Below are 22,971 nucleotides of genomic sequence, written 5' to 3'. Positions count from 1 at the left end.
ATCCCAAATAAAGAAACCTGATTAAAAGTACCATACTATAGTTAGCCACATAACTCAACAGTGTGATATTAACATTATTTTTTATTTCTTGATTTTTGAGTATGCCACTTCTTAACTTCATTTATAAACATACAAACGCTCTGCCTTACTGATGCCTATTTTCATATGAAATTTGAAAGTGTGTCCATAAACTCACCCTGTGTCTAATATTTAACTGGGTTCCCCCCCTCCTCTGATAGCTTAGTTTAGCTCAGTAACTTAAATTCCCTAAGATAGAAGGATCTTTTAGTAAGGAACAGGAATGATAACATACAACACAGAGAGAGATAGAACCAAGAATTACAAAGAAATCGTTTTACCACCTTATTTAAAGCAATCACAGATGTGAATAGCAGTACCTGGGCACAATGGGGATCACGAGAGAGAATGACAGTTACAACAGCACATACCAAGATAAGTAATTTGCAGACTCTCCCATTTTTGCCAGTACATTACAAGGAGGTACGCAATGCATATACCAGCATATTGAGTCAAGTATCGCACGCAGCACCATCGTTTGTCATTTGAAGAATACCACTGCTTAACACTGCGTTTCTGCAAAATACTTCAGCATTTGCAAAACCGCAGTGAGATACCCAGGCAGTGCCAGTGCCGTAGCCTCCCTGCTTCTGATTGTCAGTGTGCGGTCCACTCCAGCCCCACTTCGTGACAAACCAAATCAGTCACATCGTAACAGCCTCCACTCCCCTACATGGATCTCCACAGGCAAAAAACCAACGAGCAAGATGCAGTGCACACTGGGCAACAGAAACATGGGGCTCGCAGCGTCTTCAGTGGCATTCATGTGTCCCATACTAAGTAGTTGTTGAGTACCGACATCGCATGTACTTTAGTCCTTTGCTGAACTAATTTTGCACCTACAGCAACCCCTCGAAGCAAACACATTTTCAGCATGTCTGAAACCTAACAGAAAGTAGCCAGAAAAACTCAAATCCTTTTTCCCCCCCTTTGTTCTGTAGTGCAGTACATAGTACATCAAACTACGCAAGACTCACCAAAACCCTACGAGCACACCAAAACCTTAAAAGCAAAGGCAAGCTACATAGCATCTGGCAAATTATCATAATTTCCTCCATATATAAAACCTAAAAAGCTTCAAAACCTCATCACACACAGAAGAAATTGTTGGTTGTCTCACAGGATTACAGGAATTAGTTCAACTGTTTGACAGAGCGACACATGTAGTATTCATTTTCCATTTTGTAGGCATGGGAAATCACTGTTCCTTAAGCATCTAATGACATTCAAAGAAATGCTTAAGATAAAAATTCCTTTTTTTTTTTAAAGTGTACGTGCTTCCTACAAGAAATAAGTCAGAATAAAGACATTTCCAAATTGAAACAGTAACAGCAATGACAGTTTATGCTAGCACACAGAGCTAAAGCATTTACGAGAGAGCTCCTTCACATTCCAGTTGTGTCATGAGGAAGAAAAACCCAGCATATCTCCATTACATCAGAGGTACCTGAGAATCAAAGCTAAATCTCTTGTGCATTTATCAAGCACCCATTAGAGAGCTAAGCAATTTACATTTCAAATTAGACATTATATTTATAAAATATTATTGTACTAAAAATCACAGGATTCTATAGAAAAAAGCCTCATCACATTCTATTAAATGCAGGAACAATGTTACACATCATAGCTTCCGTAATTAAAACTGTTCACACATTTCTTTTAACTACAGGGGCACCACTGTTTAAAAATCCTTTCAGGAAGGACAGTTTGCTTTTTTCTTATTCGTTCATAACTGTAATTTCATGCAAAAAGACCACTCGAGCTACCTAGTGCCATGAGATTAAAGTATTTAATATCTTTTAAAAAACAAAAAAAAAGATTAACACATTTTTGTTAAAAAGAAAACTAGTGGGAAGGCCTTAACTTTGAGTTTACTGAACAGAAACATTATTCAGCATTCCTGGGGTCAGAGACAGAAGAATATTCTCCTGGTACTTAGGAGACTATGATAATCTTTCACTTCAAGCCACGAACGTAAGGACAAATATGAATAGCAATTGCCCATTATACATTACAGCTCCAATTCTATCAGTATGACCAATTTCAAAAGACAGTATTAGAATATTTTGCTAAAAATACTGTAATTGCCCATCTGAAAGCAAATTCAGTTTTCCCAGGCTTAGTTTGCTGATACCAAGTCCCAGCTGATTTAAATTTGTAGTTTATGTCTGGTATTATATATTCAGTATGATCTCATTGAATTATTAATTGAAAGCAGGCATTAGCTTTTTATTGCCAGAAGATCTTAACATTACTTCTTGGAAAAAAGCTGAAGCTAATATTCTCTAATTTGTACTAATTTAGAAGAAAAAAAAAATCCTTAAAAAAAAAGCCAAGGAAATTCCACTTACCAAAAAAATCTCTGAAAATTCTACCAAAGTCAAATGTAAAATTAGTTCTACATACTGCATTTTATCCCCTCTACTTATGGTGTTTGGGAATTGAAATGGGAAGTTTCTCAAAATGCCTACATAAATTTAATAAACTTCTTTGGGGTTTGTGGTTTTGTTCTTTGGATCTTTTTCATTCCTATTTCAGGCGTCCAAAGAAGCACTTGCTACCTCATCTTGAGGAGATGTCTCAGATCACTGAAACTTGCAATCCAATACTAAAAATTGGAAGGAGAAATTTGATAAAGGTACAATATTTGACCAGAATAGCCCCCAGGTTTTTTTGGGTTTTTTTTTTTTCCCCCCTCTCCCTTTTCTACTCTACAGGTTTTTACATTAAATTGTAGCTGCTGGCTAATCAATCCTTCTAAATGTATAGCTGCCCATGTTGCTTTCCTGCATTCCCTCTCGCCTAGTAGTTGAATCACCAAAACACCAAAATTTCTTTTGGAAGTATCATTACTGAGCGTCAAAACATGAAAATGCATTTGTGTTATGTCCTCCTTCTGTATTTGTGTGGAAGGATGGTGGAAGTATGCTACTAATAATCTCATTATGTGGAAGAGAATACTGTTGGCTGAAAATCCATCCTTCATTCATTATAAAAAATAAAATCCATCAAAAGCCAAAGTTAACTTTAATTGAAGTGTCATACAGGCCAGAAGTTGGAAAATGGCACTGACTAATTTCAAATATTCCTGAATATAATTAATTATAACTTTTCAGAATCAAATAGGACAGAAGCACTGCAGTGGAAGGAAGATACAAGTTAAGGAAAATGATCACTTTTATAATAAATTTATTAATGCCACTGAAAAAAAAAATCAATGCAAACACCTTTATCTTTTTCAGATTGTTTAGCAGATTACTGTAGTGCCAACCCATTGACTGAAAAGTTCCACAATTAATTTGATCTCTTTCATAACTTGGCAGCTATACATGTCAAAATCTTCAAATTTAGTTTTTATGTAAGATAAATGGGAATAAGAATGGGTTACAGAATCAGTCTGTTTAAAACAAACACTGATCTTGAGACAGGACACCCAAATGTACTGTAATTAGAAACATTTTACCATTCACTAAAACTTTAAACACTCCAGACTGTTAGGTAACAAAAGATTTTTAAACATCGGCACCCATTGCCATTACAAGGCTTCTCAAAATGGCATCAGACAATATATATGTAGTGTTCCAGGACCCTACAAAGATCCTGCCTCAATAATTACAAGAATGCACTTAATAAATTATTTTTCTATTTTCTTCTATTAATATGCAAATAGTTTATACAACATAAAAAAGTTAATTTGTACCTACTACAGGTAACATATCTATTTAGCTTTTCATCTGAAAGCCTGTAAGACTTCATGACCTGCGAACTTATTTACATAACTCATTTGAAAGTATTTTTTAAAAATAATATTGTCCAGCATTTAACAAAATTGTGAGTTAAAAAGAGAAAGGAATCATTTAACAGCATTTGTTTTCTTGATTTTGTCAAGTAACTTCACCAGCTCAGTGTTATAAGGCAGGTTGGTTGCTCAGATGGACTAAGACTCCCTATGGTGATAGGCATGTAGTAAATTTGTTCATTTATAAAACCAGATGAAAGCAAGATAGAGGAAGAGTTTAGAGTTTCAAAAGAACTGAAACTTCTTATTTTTACTACAAATTCGGAATAGGCACTGAAACATGATTCCTTAGGACTTTTCCAGAAGATTGTCTCTTCGCTGGGCATCATTCCATTTTTAAACTAAGAAGAAGAAAACAAAGAAGTTATCAGGGCTACGTAATTAAAGATCATAAAAAAGCAATCACCACATGTATTTAAAGCAAATAAGTTATCCCAATTACTGTTTTGGTTAGAACATTTTAAATTTCATTATTAGATTTAAGCAACATTGGAAAATAAAAATATACTTATGTAATTTGCATGTGCTACTTGAAACTAAAACCCTGTTCCTTTAGAGGTTTGCATAACCTCCTCTTAGAGATGGGTAGTATGAAAACTCCCTAGCTAGTATGAAAACTCCCTAGCTAGTCTACTATAGTTTCCCTATCCTTATCATGAGAAATATTTTCCCAATGCAATTTAACAACTTAATTCTTGTCAACACAAAGAATCCTTTCCTTTTTCTAGATCCATAACGATAAAGTCTGGTTGTGGCCCCTAAACCTCCTCAAACAGTCAATATTTTTCATCAACTACAGTAGCCCAAACTGAGACCTCAATGGCATTAAAAAGAATGAAATAACTACTTCAGATCTCTTCCACACACATCATCCATACCAAGAAGTTGTATGCCTCTTCTGGTTTACTGATTCACATCCAATTTTTTTTATGAATGTTGTAATATTCTTAAGCAAAAAAAAAAAAAACTTCACATTTCAAAACCATCGACCAAGAACTGTGCCAAGGTGAGAATAATGCTTGGTAACAAATAATAAGAGTTTTGAAGGCTGTCTTCAAAGTTATTATCCATCAATACAGAACAAGATGAACTGTATGCTCTGTAAAAACGTGTGCTTGTATAACACAAATGCCATCATGCAAATCAATCCTCACGTCTCTCTGTATTGGCTGAAGTTTATTAAGCATACCTTTTGTCTATGAACAGCAACTGTCTCCATCTTGTGAAACACTATGCATAGGAATGAGACTTTCACACTGCTCATTTTCTTCTGGCATTCTTAAAAGAAGTAAAATTTATTTAAAGTTACACAGTAATATTAAATTGGTTGTTATGAAGCCAACATAAGTACTAAGTATGCTAGTTGTTTGAACTGCAGCCATTAAAACATACAAAGACCCCATAACTTCATAAAATATACTCAAGTTTGCACAATTTTCACTGCATGTTCTGGGAACATCAACTATCACTGAGGTATTAAGGGAAAAAGAAAATTGTGACAGCCACTAGGAAACTTCTTTACAAAGGTAAATGGACTTCATATGTTTCCATTTTTTGAGCATTACATAGGTTAATAAGTAGATTGGCAACTACTACTATTAATAAATTAGTACACCTGAATACATCTGAATATAAAATTAGATAAAAATAAGTACAGTATGAGTAGAATCATAGAATATTCACGGTTGGAAAAGACCTTTGAGATCATTGAGGCCAACCATACACACACCAAAAAAAACCCCAAACCTACAATCTCTGACACTAGAGTACGCCCTGAAGTGCCAAATCTACACGTTTCTTAAACACCTCTAGGGATGGTGACTCAATCACCTCCCTGGGCAGGCTGTTCCAGGGCCTGACCACTCTTGCAGTAAAGTAATTCTTCCCAATATCTAATCTAAACCTCCCCTGCCACAACTTCAGACCATTTCCTCTGGTCCTGTCATTATTCCCTTGGGAGAAGAGGCCAACACCCACCTCTCTACACCCTCCTTTCAGGTAGTTGTAGAGGGCAATGAGGTCTCCCCTCAGCCTCCTCTTCTCCAAGCTAAACATGCCCAGCTCCCTCAGCCTCTCCTCATATGACCTGGTCTCCAGACCCCTCACCAGCCTGGTAGCTCTCCTCTGGACACGCTCCAGCACTTCCATGTGCCACTTGTACAGAGGGGTCCAGAACTGAACACAGCACTCGAGGTGGGGCCTCACCAGTGCCAAGTACAGAGGCACGGTCACTTCCCTACTCCTGCTGGCCACCCTATTCCTGTTGCAAGCCAGGATGCTGTTGGCCTTCTTGCCCACCTGGGCACACTGCTGGCTCGTGTTAAGCTGGCTGTCCACCAGCACCCCCAGGTCCTTTTCTGCCGGGCAGCTTTCCAGCCACTCTTCCCCAAGCCTGTAGCGTTGCTTGGGGTTGTTGTGACCGAAATGCAGGACCCGGCACTTGGCCTTATCAAACCTCATACAATTGGCCTTGGCCCATCGATCCAGCCTGTCCAGGTCCCTCTGTAGAGCCTTCCCACCCTCAAGCAGATCAACACTCCCGCCTAGCTTGGTGTCATCTGCAAACTTACTGAGGGTGCACTCAATCCCCTCATCCAGATCATCGATAAAGATACTAAACAAAACTGGCCCCAAAACTGAGCCCTGAGGGACACCACTGGTGACCGGCCACCAAGAGGGTTTCACCCCATTAATCACAACTCTCTGGGCACGGCCATCCACACAGTTTTTTACCCAGTGAAGAGTATACATGTCTATGCCATGATTTGCCAGCTTCTCCAGGAGAATGCTGTGGAGGACGGTGTCAAAGGCCTGGCCCAAGTCCAGATAGACAATGTCCACAGCCTTCCCCGCATCCAGAAGGTGGGTCACATGGTCACAGAAAGAGATCAGGTTGGTTAAAGCAGGACCTCCCTTTCCTAAACCCATGCTGGCTGGCCCTGATCCCTTGGCTGCCCTGCATTTGCTGTGACAGCTTACTCAAGATGATCCTCTCCATGATCTTTCCTGGTACCATGGTCAGGCTGACAGGCCTGTAGTTCCCCAGATCCTCCTTCCGACCCTTCTTGTAGATGGGCATCACATTAACCACCCTCCAGTCATCTGGTGCCTCCCCTGTTGACCAGGATTGTTGATAAATGATGGAGAGAGGCCTGGTGAGCTCTCCCGCCAGCTCCCTGAGTACTCTTGGGTGAATCCTATCCAGCCCCATAGACTTATGTGCATCTAGGTGCAGAAGCAGATCATCGACTACTTCCTCCTGGATTATGGGTGGGTTGTTCTGCTCTCCATCCTTATCTTCCAGCTCAGGAGACTGAACACTCTGGGGATAGCTGGTCTGACTATTGAAGACAGAGGCAAAGAAGGCATTAAGTATCTCAGCCTTCTCCTCATCCTTGGTTGCAACACCCCCCCCGCCCCATCCAGTAAGGGATAGAGATTCTCCCTGACTCTCTTTTTGTTGATGTATTTATAAAAACTTTTTTTGTTGTCCTTTATGTTAGTGGCCAAGTTGAGCTCCAGCTGGGCTTATACTGTGTGAGTACCGTGGCTTAAGAAGAGTATAGGACACTGGAAAGGCTAAGAAAGACATAGGATTATACTTTGCGATTGCCCTACCTCTGAATTCGATGTTTTCTACAAATAAAGGCAAAAATTCTTCTGATCCCCACCATCACTGGATCCCAGTTGTTATAGTGACATAAGAGAGTTGCAATGAAAAAAGAGAAAAATACAGGTATTGCCCCTGCAAAAAATAACCAGGAAAACTGCACCTGGAATTAAAACACAAACATCATTCACTTAATAGTAAAAAACAAATTGGCATAGTGTATATTTGGAATTATTATTGTAAGTTTGAGTTCAGTTTCAGTTCTTTTAAACTGTGTGAAATATTACCAATATTTTTTTAAGTTATTTGGTACAATTTCTATAGACACTGCTGCTTCTAATAAATGAATAACCTTTCTTCACTGATTTGTTCTTTACAATGGAATATACTGTTTGCACTGTGGTGTGAATGAAGACTGCTATTTCCAAATATTCTCATTTTTAAGTTTTAGCTGTCTGATTGGTACCAATGAGAGTCCCCTAGATACTTCAGAAGTTTCGAATTAGAGAACTCACCTGAAAGATTTGGGCACCTTTTTATTCACTATGAATATACTGTCACTGAATGGTAACTGGTGAAATCAATGCGCAAAGAAGGACTAGCTATGGGAAATTTACAATAATTATCTTTTTCATTTAAAAAAACGGCAGGGCACATTATTTGCCCAATTTACATTAAATTCTACTCGTATCTATCTACTGCTACACTCCGCAGTGATGATCTGAGACTGTTTAAAATTTAAAATTATAGAACGTTAGAGAAATCAAAAGGTGCAAGAACAAGAACTAGCCTCTGCAATGCCTTTAAGGCTAACAGAGCCATGAACCATGAGCACGGCTCCCTCTTGTGGACAAAGTCTCCAAAGTTGAAGACTTCAGAGAAAAAAGGTACAGTTTTGATACCTAGCACTAATGTTCACTCTCAAAAATCTAATAAACTGCAGTTGTTAGAGCCTTATGCTATCTTTGTTGATTTCTAACAGAAATTCATACACACATAATTTACCAAAAGGAATATTTAAATAGTTGTTAATAATTTGGTTGTAATTTCTTAAAATTCAGATTTATGTCAAATTATTACAGAATATTAAATACCCAGAAAGTTAGTAATATGCATATTGGATAATTACCATAATATTTGACAGTCATATGAAGACTGCATATATTCATAGTTTAAACTTTTACATTATTAGCCGTGCCAGTGGCATTCCTACCTCGGTTCCTTCTAAGGAAACTGAAATGTGGTGTAACAACAGGGCTGCCCAGAAGGAGCACTAAGTAGAAAGCTTGAAGTTGGAAGCTTAAATTCTATCAGCCTAACTTGAACACCTGAGACTTCAGTGAGCATAGAGCTTGGCTTAGGATATTTTAATGTTTGTAGAACAGAGACATACTTGTGCAAACAACCTCAAGGTCTACAGGAGTTTGCATTAAATTAGGGTCACTCATTTGTGCTTCTAATAGTAGCAATTCTTTTTTTCTAAAAAAATAAGAGACAGAGGATTTGCCTCCAATAGCAGGAGAAGATACAGTAGGAAATTCACTTTGTTGTCAAGGACAAGTCCCAATGGCCCCATGGCCTCATGCTGAAAAGTTCAGTACCAGAAGGTGGTGTTTACACACTCTCAAACACACAAGAAGCAGCCACAAGCCAAAAGCACCAAACAGACAGGAAAGTAGAAACTTGGACGGCAACTACATAACAGCCAGGGGAAGAAGGAAGAACAGTAGTGTGTAATGCATATATGAAATGGAAAAGGAATAAAAAGAGAATGAACCCCCAACCCCTCCCTGATTACTCTCCCACATATGGCAAGACACAAGAGGCATAACCTGATGGCCAGCTGCCTAAAACCAGTCAGGTTCTGTATTTGTCCAGAGGAAGACAAAGCAGCCTTTTCAAATAGAGAAAGAAAAACTAAATGAATAGAAGGAAGGAAGCAAATACATGGACCACAAACTTCAGAAAGAAGCAAGTGGTAGCAAATGAAAATGGTGGATGAAATGGAAGAGGCATGAAGATTCAGACCATGAAAGATGTTGCCACCACATAAACTGAGACAACACAGGAAGGTGAAGATTTGAGACGAGAAACAGGAAAAGAGCAAATACAAGGCGTACAGAAAGTTAGACTGATAGTTACCTACATTTGTGGGGCTTTTTTGTTTATTTGTTTATAAATACCAGATACATAAACATTGGAGCAACTCTAACAGTGATAAACTATACATGAGTTAGAAGTGTAACTTGGCCTTATGTTACCAACATCAACTGAAAGTCATCCAACAGAGCCTTAAAGATGTTTCTGCTATTTCAAATGCCTCAATATCACATAAAGACATGATGAATAAATTAATTTTAAGAGATCTGGACTCTGTGTTTACTCTGATAAAGTAGCCTAGACATGAAGCTGTTTACTGAGAATTAGAAAAGCATATTCCATTTTTCCAGGTATTCCAGAAGAAACATTAGATGAATCACTTCAGAAGACAACTTAAGCTTTTAATATATTGATATATGTAACTATATATAGATATATGTACACACACCTCTCTACAGACGTATTTGCACATATTGATGTATATATAAAATATGTCTTAATGCACACACATATACATAAAAAATTTTGGGCTTTGCTACCAGCGTTAGCTCACATATAAACCTAATTCCACCTCACTAAAGTGAATTCTTTGGAGAGAAGTCTACAGACTTTTTTCCTTGTTTCCTTAATAGCTATCATTAGTTATTTACTTTCCTGTTACAATTTATGTCCCAAGTGTATACTGCAGATACTTTAACAGCAACACAAATGCAGTTATCTTACCAACAAATGCTCTATTATTGTTGGAATCACTGCAACGTTTTGCTGTACTTCCACATTTGAATATGCAGCTAATGCTAATATGAAACATACTTCTCTCACATCTTCATTACACAAGTATTTATTCAGGGTCCAACTCTCCTTTTATTTTCCAATTTGACTTTCCTTTTTCTATATTTATCCTTTTATTTTTCCACTTCATTTTCCAAAATCCGCACTGACATGAAGAGTGAAATACAAGTTGTGTGGGGTGTTTTTCCCCCCCCATTCTTACATGCCCGACAGAATTCAGAAGTCAAAAGGTTCTCATTAGAATTTACATTTTGCTTGTCAAAACATTGACTAGTAAAGCTTTGTTTTGACAGGAAACATTCTAAATGCAAGACTTGACTGATTTCTTGTACATAAGTCAGTCTTGTACAAACAAGTAAAGCCTCAAAAGAAAGACTTAAGTGTAATGATTGAAGAGTCATAAATTGAACCACCATGGATAATGCATGAACCCCGCTTGCTTCAGGGAAGCCACTACTCAGAGAACACTCAATTTAAGCTGTGTTCCAGACATAGTCAGATTTTTTTTCTCTTCTCATACTTACACACTTCTATTTGCACAGAGCTTAGAAACTAAGTATAATGGCATTTGCTCCAAGACTCAAATGAACATCAAAGCAGTGTAAGCAAGCAGCAGCTGGCAGAGCAAGACCACCAGTCTATTCAAAATTTCAACAGTTAGTTTTAAGTTGGGTCAGTTTTGCCCATTTTTATTGATATTTTATTGATACCATTTTCAGCTCAACTATTACATGACTAAACTGCTTCCTAATTCACATAAAGATTTATCATCTCAGTAAAGACCTTCTTGTATTTCAGTAACAAACTGTACTTAGGCCAAGGTGTTCAAATGCTGACTAATTCACTATTTTTAGCCCAGAAAGCAAATTAACCTGGCACATAATTTTACTCCCTGCTTTCTAAAAATCTCCCACAGCCTCTCCATACCACATGAATATATGCACATTTAACATCAATGAAATACAGTTGTCGCCAATGGTCAAAATGCACACAAGCATGTGATGGGAAATGCTTACACTTTAACCAAGTGACAAATACACCTGCGTCTACACTGAGAGGTGTCAAAAAGCACAGCCATAATGGACTATGTGGGGATGCCCAGACAAAAAAGGCCATTATCAGTGTAAGAAAAATTAAGCTTGCTTTAACAACAGATGCATTATAAAATTAGGTTGAAAGCTATTTCAGAGTTAAATGGGTAGTTTAACTTTCAAATTAAGATTTTTGGCAGTAGGGATTATTTAAATGCAAAATAGCAGGAACAAGTCATCCTGCCTTCAGGAAATAGAAACAGTTATGTGACCACAATTTAAAGAAAAAAACCAAAACAAAACCCCAATAATTGCCTGCTTGCAATATATGCTAAATAATCGTTATTCACATGAAATTAAGAATTTCATATTCCTTGCCACTGATTAAATTCAAACATTCAAAGTTAAAGTTCAGACACAATTAAATAATTAAATCTGAAAATTCTACACCACCAGCATGAAAAGTATCTACACAGCTTGAAGAGTAATATAAACTAACTTCACATAGTTTCTATTCTAAACTCATATTACCAGATTCTTTTCTTTTCATGCAGGGGTTTTTCCACAGCTATTACCTCAACACCAGTGAAACTAGACTAACTTAAAGTAGGACAGTTAAATGGAAGCCTAACATCCACATGAGTCTAATAATGTCCAATTAAGCCTTGTACGTTCCTTGCTACATTCCTTTGTGGGAAACCTGCAGATTTTTGGTTTTGTTGCTAATTGAATATTTTCAAGATAGACAGTCTATAACAATGCTATAATTGTAAAGGTATTAAATTAAGGTGCGCTCTACTTGCAGTTGTTCTTTAATTCTGAGAAGTGCCTGTTCAAGGTAAAGCATTTGACCAGGCATTGCTGATGACTCTGGGTACTTTTCAGACAAGCTGCATCTTAATCAAATATATTCAAGTGTGAAAGTGCATGCTTGCAAGTGCAAAGTTACTGTAACTGTCAATATCAAGAGAGTAGTAATAATGATGTAGTTCAACAATTATTGACAAGTGACAAAGGTAAAAAACTGTTGATTATATACATTGTTAAAAGTAACACTGACAGTTAATTCAAAGAAATTCTGTTAATAATGCTCAAAACTTCATAGTACATTACCTTTTGCATGCACATATCAGCTATTATGGACAGAGGTATTGTAAGGCTTAGCGCAAGTGTGCCTATCAGTGATGAGGTAAGAAAGCATCCCCTAAAAGATAATAAAAAATTATAATAATTAAAAATAAAAATAATGAGGTCTTATTTAAAAGTTAAGAGACAACTGAAGTAACACATCAAACTGCAGAAGACATTTAATCAAGCTAACTGTTAGCCATTGTTTGTTTTAATAATAAAAAATTGAGATACCCACACTGTCATAAATCTGCAAAACTGCATAAAATTCTTAAATAGACTACTGACGTCTTCTGGAGTGAGGTTTAATTCCAATACAAACCTGTTGAGATGATGGAAAATTCACTACTTCCTGTGTAGTGACTTCACCCTGAAAAATCTGCATTTTGTTTCCATTTTAATACCAGCTTATAGCAATTAAGTCTGGTTTGCCCCAGTCTGGTTAATTAAAAAAAGGTTATTGATGTCTACAAATCCTACCCAAATAGACAAATTCTTAAATTAACAGACTCTGCTTTTTAAATCTCGTTCTAAAATACGCCCTTGAAATCATTCTTTGGCGTCTCAGCAACACTCCTCTGCATTCTACAAGTGGTCTCATCATACTTGCTAAGCAGGACTAAAGCTGTTAGACTTCTCTAGATCACTGCATCACACAAAGCCATTACAATGTATTTAAGTGACAGAACAACTAAACTACATGCAGACGTCAGAGTAGTACTCATTAACAGCCACAGAAAACTAACCCTTTTTCCAAAATTCTTTGCAAGTCATATTTAGTTTGCAAACGACTGATTTCCTAAGTGAAGCTTTTTTTAAAAAAATGAAAAAACCCCAAAGAACAACAAAACAACCCAGAGAACCTCAAAGTGTATGTAGAACAGACCTAAGAGAACACATGAGCTCCCGTAATCCTCAGCATTTCTATATAAACCTAAGGCTCTATAAATAAAACTTGAGTAGCCTGAGCCATTTTGATACCAAGTGAAGAGCGTAACATCCAATATAAGAACGGCAATTCCCATTTTGTGATTGGCCAAGTCAAAAGTTACCAAGGATAGTGAGGCTTGTTAGCGAATACTCATCAAAGGAATAGCCCATTCTACCATAAGAAGAAAATAAATACGAGAGGGTCTCTACCTAATTCAAATCAGTGATGTCCAACTACTGAGTCAGCCTCTTATTTCAAAGCCATCCAGAATTTATTCATTTATTAAGATAAAGGCAATTCTTCTCATCCTTGGCACGTAGTGAAAACAATACCAGCTATGCCTTTTTGTGGAACTGCAATTAGTTCAGCACACAACTAATTTTAAAGAAGGAAAATCCTGTAGCTACAGTATTTATTAGAATTCTGAAATTTGTTTTTTACCTACGCAGTCTTTATTCTGGTTACTGTAAAAATTAAACAGATGCAGCATGACTGAAACGATATTCATGAAATGTGTTTCACTGAAGAAAATGTTGTTTTAATTGACCTCACAGAAATTTGTTAACACTTTTTAAACAAAAAGATTTGAACACACATTTGGAAAACATTTTCTAGAGCATGACTTCATGCATGTATTTCTCTAACTAAACTAGAAGAATACTTCCAAACCAAACCATTAGGTCCTCCCATACGACTGACTTTCAGCCAAGCAAAACCAACTAGTTTGGATATTTATCATCACTTTGCATTGTTCTGTGTCTTTAAAACAAAGAAAAACATATGCAGATGAAAAAGGAACAGAATGGAGAAAGTATTTTAGATACTCTGCATTTTTGCAAATGTTCTCCCAGTATTCTAAATTCCCTTCTATACCGTAAGAGAATACTTTTCTGCACCGACTGCTTCTGAATTAGAACCAACCTGTCCACCAGACCACTGTAAATGAATAAACGATACAGAATCCAATGAAAACTTATCAGTAGGTTAAAAAAAAAAAAAGAGTCACATCTACCACTACATTATTTCATTGCCAGTATGTGGTTGGGTGGAGTAAACAAGTAGGTTAAACAATACTATTTACTTCCAAAGAAAGAGTAGACGACCATACCAGCGGCACACTGGATAGGTAAAAGGATGATGTCAGCACAAACTCTGAAATTAGTCCTAGTCCAAAATTCCAGGGAAAAGGAACCAGAAATAAAAATGGCTCTTTAACTAACTGGATTATCATTCTGAGTAATTACACAAGAAATACATCTATAAAAAAAAAGCCTGTGCACATCCATGTACTTAAACCTACACTAGTACCTGATTTTGGGACAAGAGTCAAGTTTGTGGTGTTTCGGGTTTTTTTGTGGTTTTGTTTTTATTTTATTTTGCCTATGTTGAATTTGCACTCAGCCTTTTTACCAACTGATACTGCAGTCTAATTTTACAGGATGGCATTAACACCACAAAAATATTCCATCAGTAAAATCAAATTACAAAAGGAACATATGCTGCAATGCATTTGAAACTTGGCCTGGTGTAAGAGTTTGCCAATAAACAAGGAATGTCATGATTAAATTTCCTAAATAGCTTTAAACTTGATCTGAATCACCCCACCCCCCAAAAAGAAGAAAAAGGTTCTCGTGGAACTCCACCTACATGAACTTAGGATCCTCTCTACCACAGAGTTGAGATGCTTGATGAATGCCAAGGGTTCTCAGGCAAAAGATCACAAACTGCTACACCTATTCAAAATACAGCACTGAAACTAACATCGTTCACTGAATAACTGTATGCCATTGGAAGCATGTGTCTGTTTGGAAACTCTTCCTCAGTGTTTCCAGAATAAAATAGGACTTTTCAACTTGTAGAATTTTCCGTTACACCCCTATTTTAGCCTAATGCTGGCCCAGAAGAAACTCCGTTCTCTCAAGCTGGGAACTGTGACTTACCAAACAGTTCACTAACACCACTGTCCTTCTAACAGCTATACAACAGTTCAAGTAAGTTACAGCTTTTGAGTCGTTCATCTAAAAGCCTCATGTTCAAGCCTCTGTTGCTGACCTGTCCAGACAATCATATAGTTAAATTAAACCAAATCTAGGCCAATTTATGAATTGCCATATCTTCATGATTAATGCATGCTAATGAGATGTAACTCATTAAGTCTTTGAGGATTTAAACAAACACATCAACTACAGAATACTAGACTCTGACTCATGTACATCCAACACACACAAGGCCTTTGAAATTGAAGAACTGTTGCAACAGAAATTCATGCTTTCCTATTACTACTGTAACCCTATGTCACAAAGCCTTTCCATCTCAAAATGTTAGTTCTAGAATGAGCTAAACACACAATATCTTAATAAATACTACAAGACCACATCAACTGCTTTTTAAAGTTAGCTATTGCTTTTAAATGGGACATTGTGACATGATAGATGACATCCTCTAACTCAAACTGCATATATGGACAGGAAAATAGCAAAAAAAAAGAGGCAAAAAAGCTACCCAGGCAATTTGACATCTCAACATTTGAGAACACAGGTACGACTATTTACGTGAAACATATACAAAGCGTGTAGTACATACCACAGCCAGAGGAACTCTGACAGAACTGTTCCGATAAGGCCATTAATGACAATGCACATCCATATCAGCTTATTGGGAAACTCAAACGCTTCAAACCCAGTATAGTGAAGCAGGAAAAACCCTGGCCACAGCAGCAACAGGTTAAACAGCCCTACAAAACCTGAGTATAAAAACAGTATTAAGTAAATCACAATAAATACCCTTCAAAATAACGAAAATGTCAGCTAAACTCTGCTATTTTGACAACATGCACCCATAAAAGCTGCAACAAAGCAATATTTTATATCTTTCAAATGAAAGGAATGTAAGAAACTTCACTTGACATTCACAAACAATGATTACATCAGATATTTACAAGTTTTAAAATAAAATAATTAAATTTCCATTAAGTCCAAAGGGGCTGTCTGCATTCCTACGGGCAGTGTTATCTTTCCTTGTTAAGAGTGTAAACAAGAAACAATTCCCATAACCCATCTCTAAAGTACTCATAACCACAGGAACAACAGGCTTTCTCCACTTCTTGTCTCTTCTGAACCTGTTTACCACTCATACACAGTTCAGTGCCTGAAAGCAAACAATTTAATCACACACGGAATTAAAACTTTCAGTAGAGTTATTTTCAGTCTTACCAAAGAACATTGGTATGTCAAGTTTATCTTCTCTATCTACTTTCCTTTTGATCATTACTATGTACACAGCATACAGCATTGCTCCTACAAGAGACCAAAGGGAACCTGTAAAGATGAAAAAAAAAAAAAAACACACAACACTCAAGACATGCCAAACATGTTATGCACATTAGGATCAACTCTCCTAAATATACACCTATTATAAAACTGTCAAGAGAAACAATCTGTTAGAGAATTCATTACTATATGAAAAGCACAGAATACTGCAGAAAGCTTGAAAATATAAATACTTTCCCAATTAAGCTATATACATGGAGGTGAAAAAATCCCCATAAATGCCCAGTTTCAGAAGTTGAAACTAAAAAGCCAGTGTGAAGTGTTACAAGAGTAAGAAATATATAGCTTGCTATACGACCTGCTGAGTATTGTCAAAAGATGGTACCCATTACTGTGTATCTTATGATTAAAAAATAATAATAAAAAAATAATTAAATACCTAGTGTATCTTTTCCAGCAGATTTCTCAGATCCAGAAAGGTTAACAAGTACCACACCACCAATGCTATCAAAAAAAGAAGAAATGCAAAATGCTACGTAAAACCAAGAACTTGTTTTACAAAGACAGACAAAAAGAGGGAGAAGAGTATCAAAACAGAGTTCTATCTTTAGGTATTTTTAGTTAACCAAATCCCACTTTTAGCAAAGCCAAATGGAGTTCTCTCTTGCTAAGGTCTGATCCTAAGCTAAAACCAAACCAACCTACCCCACTTTTAACTTCCCTGAACAACGCACCAGCCAGTTAATGAAAACAGGCTGACAGCACTGAATGTCAAGCCTCTTCTTTTTTCCCATTTATACAAAAATAGAGAAATCATAATTAAACAAGAAGAAAATAAGTTCACATACTTCCAACAGAAACTCAATTAATTTTATTTCCTACAGGAGCATGGGATTTGCTAACTGTTCATGATACAAAGTATTTAAAAAGAAACCATGGTTCTGAAGCGAAGCATATCATATATTGTCACAGATATCACAGGTATAGTAGGCACGGCTATGCTATCACCATATCAGGGAGTTTTGATCAAATGTTCCATCCCATTGTCTTACCTTAAAATAACAGCTAATAATTTGGACAGGGTAAACCTATCTCCACTGTTACTGGGAAAGACTGCAGCTAAGATTAAAGTAAAAAGCCCTGCAAGAGAAATTAAGAAGAGTTTATACAATCAAGTTTTGCTACTAGTTTGTTCAGAATCACAGACATTTTCTTTTTTATATTTCACATACTTGTTTTAATTACTTGATCTTAGCATCCGTAATTTTAATTGGAATTATTATGAAACTAACGCCTCGTGATGTGAATCCTCAGATGAGCAAATACATACTCCACTTTGAGAAAGGCTAGGCGTACTAAAAAAATAAACTGCAATAAGCTTGAAAAGTCAGTGAAAGAGATCACATAATTGTGCTTTTAAAACTGATTTTGTAAAAGAACAAAAGTTACTCCTCAAAACGTGGACTGTCACATGATTTACATATTTTAAAGCTCATATTAAAGCCTTTCATAAAACTTGTAAAGCAATTGATATGCATGATATTTAAGTGTTTTAAGTTCTTTACCCTTAAAACCATTTTTATAAAAACCCGCAGTTAGCAATAAGACTTTACTCTGAATTGTATCTATTTTGACAAAAAGCTATACCACCTTTCCTTCAAACCTATTACACTCCCAATATATCTCTTTAATACACAGACATAACCACAGAAGCGTGTGCACACACACACACAAACTTGAAAAGCAGAAAGCAGGGGAATTGTGAAAACAGCTTAGACCCCTGCAATTACATAGTGAAATTATTAAATGCACATATTCAATGGCTTTAAGACTTACTATTCCCCCCAAACCACAGGTAAATCATTACACAAGTCCATTGTAAAGATTTTTATGTTATAAACAGCCTTATAATGCACATCTGGTGGTGTAAATAAAACTTACCAGAAGTTGAAGACAAGATATTAACTATAGCAACTTGAGTATCTGACAGAGCTTCTTGATAAGAGAAATTTGCCAAGAACCACTGGGGGGGTAAGAAAAATAATCTTGTGTTTATACAGATAGCAACAGCAGAGCTTAAGTTAATCAGTGCAATAAAATCCTGCTTAAAGAAAAAAACAAACAACTATTTGTGCAAAAAGAAAATCAAAACAAGACTTCTACCTCAAATAGACTTCCAACTTCTATTAGAGTGGCAGGTACATTAAAAAACAGAGGCAAAATTAGAACTGGCCCAAACCAACAATGTTCAACTATATGTTTAATAATGAAATAACATACTATATAGCTATTCTGTAGTAACTGAAGGCACTTTTAACTTGTTTTGCAAGTGCTTCGAGATGATTACTGCACAAGGGCTGCAAAGAATTTCAGAGATTCATGGGACATAAATACACTAAAAAAAAATTTGATTAGGCTGACTAAAAACAGGCACACATCTCCACCCTTAAAAACAAGCATCACTTACATTCAATAACTCAAAAATATATTAGAAGAATTAATCTCTGAATTCCTTCATAAGTATAAAAAACAAGTGTTTTATCTTTTCTTGATTGAGAAGTCATTAATAAGATCTCAAATATATCCTCAGGGAGGTTACCATCCGCTAAAGTCTTAGGTGGAAATACTTAGACCATCCAAGAAGAAATACACATACATGCCAGTCATAGCAGCATCCACAAATAGCATAAGCAGAATTTGTTTTGAACATAAGGTCTCTATCCCAGAAAATCTGCATGCGTATATGTATGGAAATACACTCAGACACACAGAATTTTAACTATTTTTTAAAAAAGCTATTTCATCCACCCAAAAATCATTAATAAGTGGCTTATTATTCTCGTGCTGCTGTGTGCACGTTCTTTATGTATACACACAGAAAATTATATCACCATTTTCTGGTCTATGCATCAATAGTACTTATAATTTTTTTAATTATTATCATGATTTTACATAAAGAGCACAGCTTCCTAAGGAAAAGCTGTAGTGGGTCCACACTACATACAACCTATTCATCAGCATCAGTGAAGCTACTTCTAGAAAAGCGATCACAGATCTGCTCTCTACATTTTTACTCCCTCTCAAAAATCCAGCCACCATTTTCTCTCTCCCCCTAAACCTAAGGCATGGTGCAAAACCACGAGCAACTAACAGATTCATAAGTAAATCTTGCAGCCCTCAATGGAGCTGAAGGACAATTAACTTATCTTCTGGTGATACTACTGGAGGGCACAATGCTACAAAGTGTCATATGATGGTACTTTCTGTGATGGCCCAGGGAGAAGCCATAATGACATTCACCCATTTCATGCAGTGTCACTGCAGCTGTTAACAGCCTGGATACGCATAATCCCAGACTTTGCTGTACCAACTGTACCCAACATTGGACAACATGGCATAAAAGCATGGCATATCTTCCAACTGACCTTAGAGTTAACTACACCCCAAGGATCTCTTTTTATTACTCTCCCTTTAAGAAGTTGCACCTTCAAGTCCAACACATGAGGAAGGTTTTACTTCTTCTAGCATATTTATAAAATGAGGCACAAATACAAGTCATCTTAATACAGTTTCACTATTATACAAGTCTTAATTGCATCTATACTTAAGTTTTCTGAAAAAATGGAGCACATACCACGAAGCAAAAGAAAAAGCTAATTTTTGCTACTTGAGTTGCAGTGAGTTTTCCTACAGTTTTTAATATTGATTCCTGCTCCTTAACTGTTGGATATGACATACGAGACAACTTTGCTTCCAATGCATGGCTCGATGGAAGTTGTCGAATCTCCATAATATTACTGAACCTTACACGAGGCTTTTTGGGAGCTTAAGAAAAAAGGAAAAAAAAAAAAGAAAAAAGAGAGAAAAAAGGCTGCATATTATCATTAAACTTCACAAGCCAACACAATATGCAAATAAAACTATGATGTTCTAGTATGGCATTGATTACAATATTTCATAAATAACATGTTTTTATCCAAACAGAAGACATGCCATTATTTTTATTTATTAAACTAGCATTCTGCTATTTGATACGTCACTAATAAGACAAAGCACAATTATTGTTTTCAATCAGTACAGTTGCCCGTCCACAAAAACCTCACTGAAAAGCACCACCCCTCCTCCCTGTCAAATAAAATCCCAAGATGACAACAAATTTTTAGGTAAGAATTACTCTGTATTGATACATATTACATATAAGGTTTTCTTTAACTGTTTAATAGTCAAACAGAAGAAACTGCACACAACTATACCTAACTGCAAGGACAGTGTTTTTTTCAGAGGATGAGAGTGTCTAAGAGACCTCAGAGCTCAGCAGAGATCATAAGGGCACTTGCTCATTTGAAACCTTCCTCTAACTAATCTTGCAAACCAGGATCAGATTTATTTATAAGGGTATTTTAGGTATCATCACCATGTAAAGAAAACACTATATGCTACATACAAATATTAGCCTAATTCAACATGAAATCATATCTAATTTTCTAAAAAAAAGGAAAGAGAAAAGCCACAGCTCAAACAACCCTGAAGTGACTGGTGCATGTTATCCTAGGACAGCAGACCTACCCAAAGTGGTTCTGCACATGTGTCATCTAGAAATTAACAAAGAAACTTTCCCTTTTATAAGCAGGGACTCTTTTGCTGAGGATCAGATAATCGGGTTCTTTTACGGCCCACCTTCCTATAATTGTCTGGGACAATTAGTTCTATTTCAGCTACTATCACAAGATAGTGAGGCTTAAATAAAATCAGAATGCACATAGACTGTTAAAATTCTTACTTTGACTGCTTTGCTCCTGCTCTAAAAAGGACAATAGCTTGTTTTTCCAGAGGCTGACTCACTGCTGCTGGTCATACAAGCCCAGAAGGAAAGAATCACAAGTACTGAACCCAGTTGGTCCCTTGAGATAAACATAGGCTGGATCTGTAGTGACCAAGAAAGGTAAACTGAACGATAGGCCTATGTTTTCTCTACCTGAAAGTAAATATATGAGACTGCAATTCATGCAATAAGAGATTTAAAGAAAAAAAAAGAAAAAAAAATGAAAAAAGTACAAAAAAAAAAAAGAGAGGCAAGTCCTGCAACATGACAGCAGTTATACCAACAAAGAGGAAAGTAATTCATTCACCAAAGAACTAGCGTTTCAGCATTCCAAAAGTCTTTACTCACTTTTCTCTGCATCACTATTATTACTGCCATTTTTTTCAGTTGGCAAATCATGAAACTTTACAGGAACATATAAAGGTTCACTCTGAAATGAATCAGTATAAGTAAAAATACAGTTAAGCAGCATATTTAAATTATAAGCAATAGAATTAATGTAGTGAAATAGAAAACTAAATAAAGAAAAGCTTGGTAAATATTAAGAGAAGTGAATTTAACAAAGTGGTTTTGCACACAGTGGATAAGCTTGTCAAAAGTGTTCATACATATTATGTATTTTATGTTAAACATATTGGTAAAATGAATACTCAAAAATAACCGTGCAATTTTGCATGTATCCTCATGAACGCAAAACTCATCCCCAGAAAATTCAAACCTACTCATTTAAAATTAAAAAAAATAACTCATCAAAACCACAGACTTTTCATTAGATCTAACACTTCTGTCCAAATGATAAACTAGAAACATAAATACAGAATACATATACAGAAATTAATACATACTCATCTTCCTCCCATGACTGTAAAAGCTCATGAACTAGAAGTCAAAATAACTTTGGGAAAGGTACTCAAATATATAAGGCACTTAACAGAAGTTTTAATTGCTTAAAGTACTTCTAACAAGACAAGTTTTAACCTTCTTGTTTAAATTAAATTAATAACCTGTAAAAGTGAAGTAATGAAAGATATCTGGTAGCTGCATTTTTATTAGGCTCCTTGTTTAGGAACAGAATTTTTGTGGACGTTTAAATTAATGCCAAATTGTCCAAGGTTAACAATGAATCCTGCTTCTAGAGCAGGATGATCTGGCAGGGGGGTTGGACTAGATGATCTCCAGAGGTCCCTTCCAACCCTATGATTCTATGATTCTATGATTCTAATGAATTAAGCAGACTAAGAAGATTTTATTTTTAAATGCAGACAACTAAAGTTGGAAAAGAACAAAGAATGAAGTGAAGAATACTTCTGAAAAATCTCTCTTCAGCTCCCTATTCAGCATAAAATAACCATGTGGTAGTTTGTCAACACTCAATTGCCTCCCCCTACTTTATCACAGAGATGGTGCAAAC

General features: G+C 36.2%; 1 protein-coding gene across 5 annotated transcripts in view; it reads right to left on the bottom strand.

Moving 5' to 3' along the window:
• Window positions 1-3,250: 3,250 nt before the first annotated feature.
• The window catches only part of SLC35F5 (solute carrier family 35 member F5), a 35,994-nt gene continuing 16,273 nt past the window's right edge, over window positions 3,251-22,971 (bottom strand). For 4 of the 5 annotated variants that reach the window (XM_074594132.1, XM_074594131.1, XM_074594133.1 and 1 more), the window contains 11 exons: window positions 21,909-21,990; window positions 20,373-20,563; window positions 18,680-18,761; window positions 17,791-17,878; window positions 17,178-17,242; window positions 16,682-16,786; window positions 16,053-16,212; window positions 12,524-12,614; window positions 7,496-7,650; window positions 5,067-5,155; window positions 3,251-4,218 (listed from right to left, as the gene is read on the bottom strand). In XM_074594132.1, the coding sequence (XP_074450233.1) occupies window positions 5,074-5,155; window positions 7,496-7,650; window positions 12,524-12,614; window positions 16,053-16,212; window positions 16,682-16,786; window positions 17,178-17,242; window positions 17,791-17,878; window positions 18,680-18,761; window positions 20,373-20,563; window positions 21,909-21,990 (1,101 nt within the window). In that variant the 3' untranslated portion in view covers window positions 3,251-4,218; window positions 5,067-5,073. The remainder of the gene's footprint in view (window positions 4,219-5,066; window positions 5,156-7,495; window positions 7,651-12,523; window positions 12,615-16,052; window positions 16,213-16,681; window positions 16,787-17,177; window positions 17,243-17,790; window positions 17,879-18,679; window positions 18,762-20,372; window positions 20,564-21,908; window positions 21,991-22,971) is intronic. The other variant, XM_074594130.1, reaches the window with a different exon arrangement.

This window comes from Larus michahellis, chromosome 7, assembly GCF_964199755.1.
Source record: "Larus michahellis chromosome 7, bLarMic1.1, whole genome shotgun sequence".
Classification (NCBI taxonomy): Eukaryota; Metazoa; Chordata; class Aves; order Charadriiformes; family Laridae; genus Larus; species Larus michahellis.
Note: the sequence above shows the minus strand (reverse complement) of the source record. Positions and strands in the feature narration are given on the sequence as shown.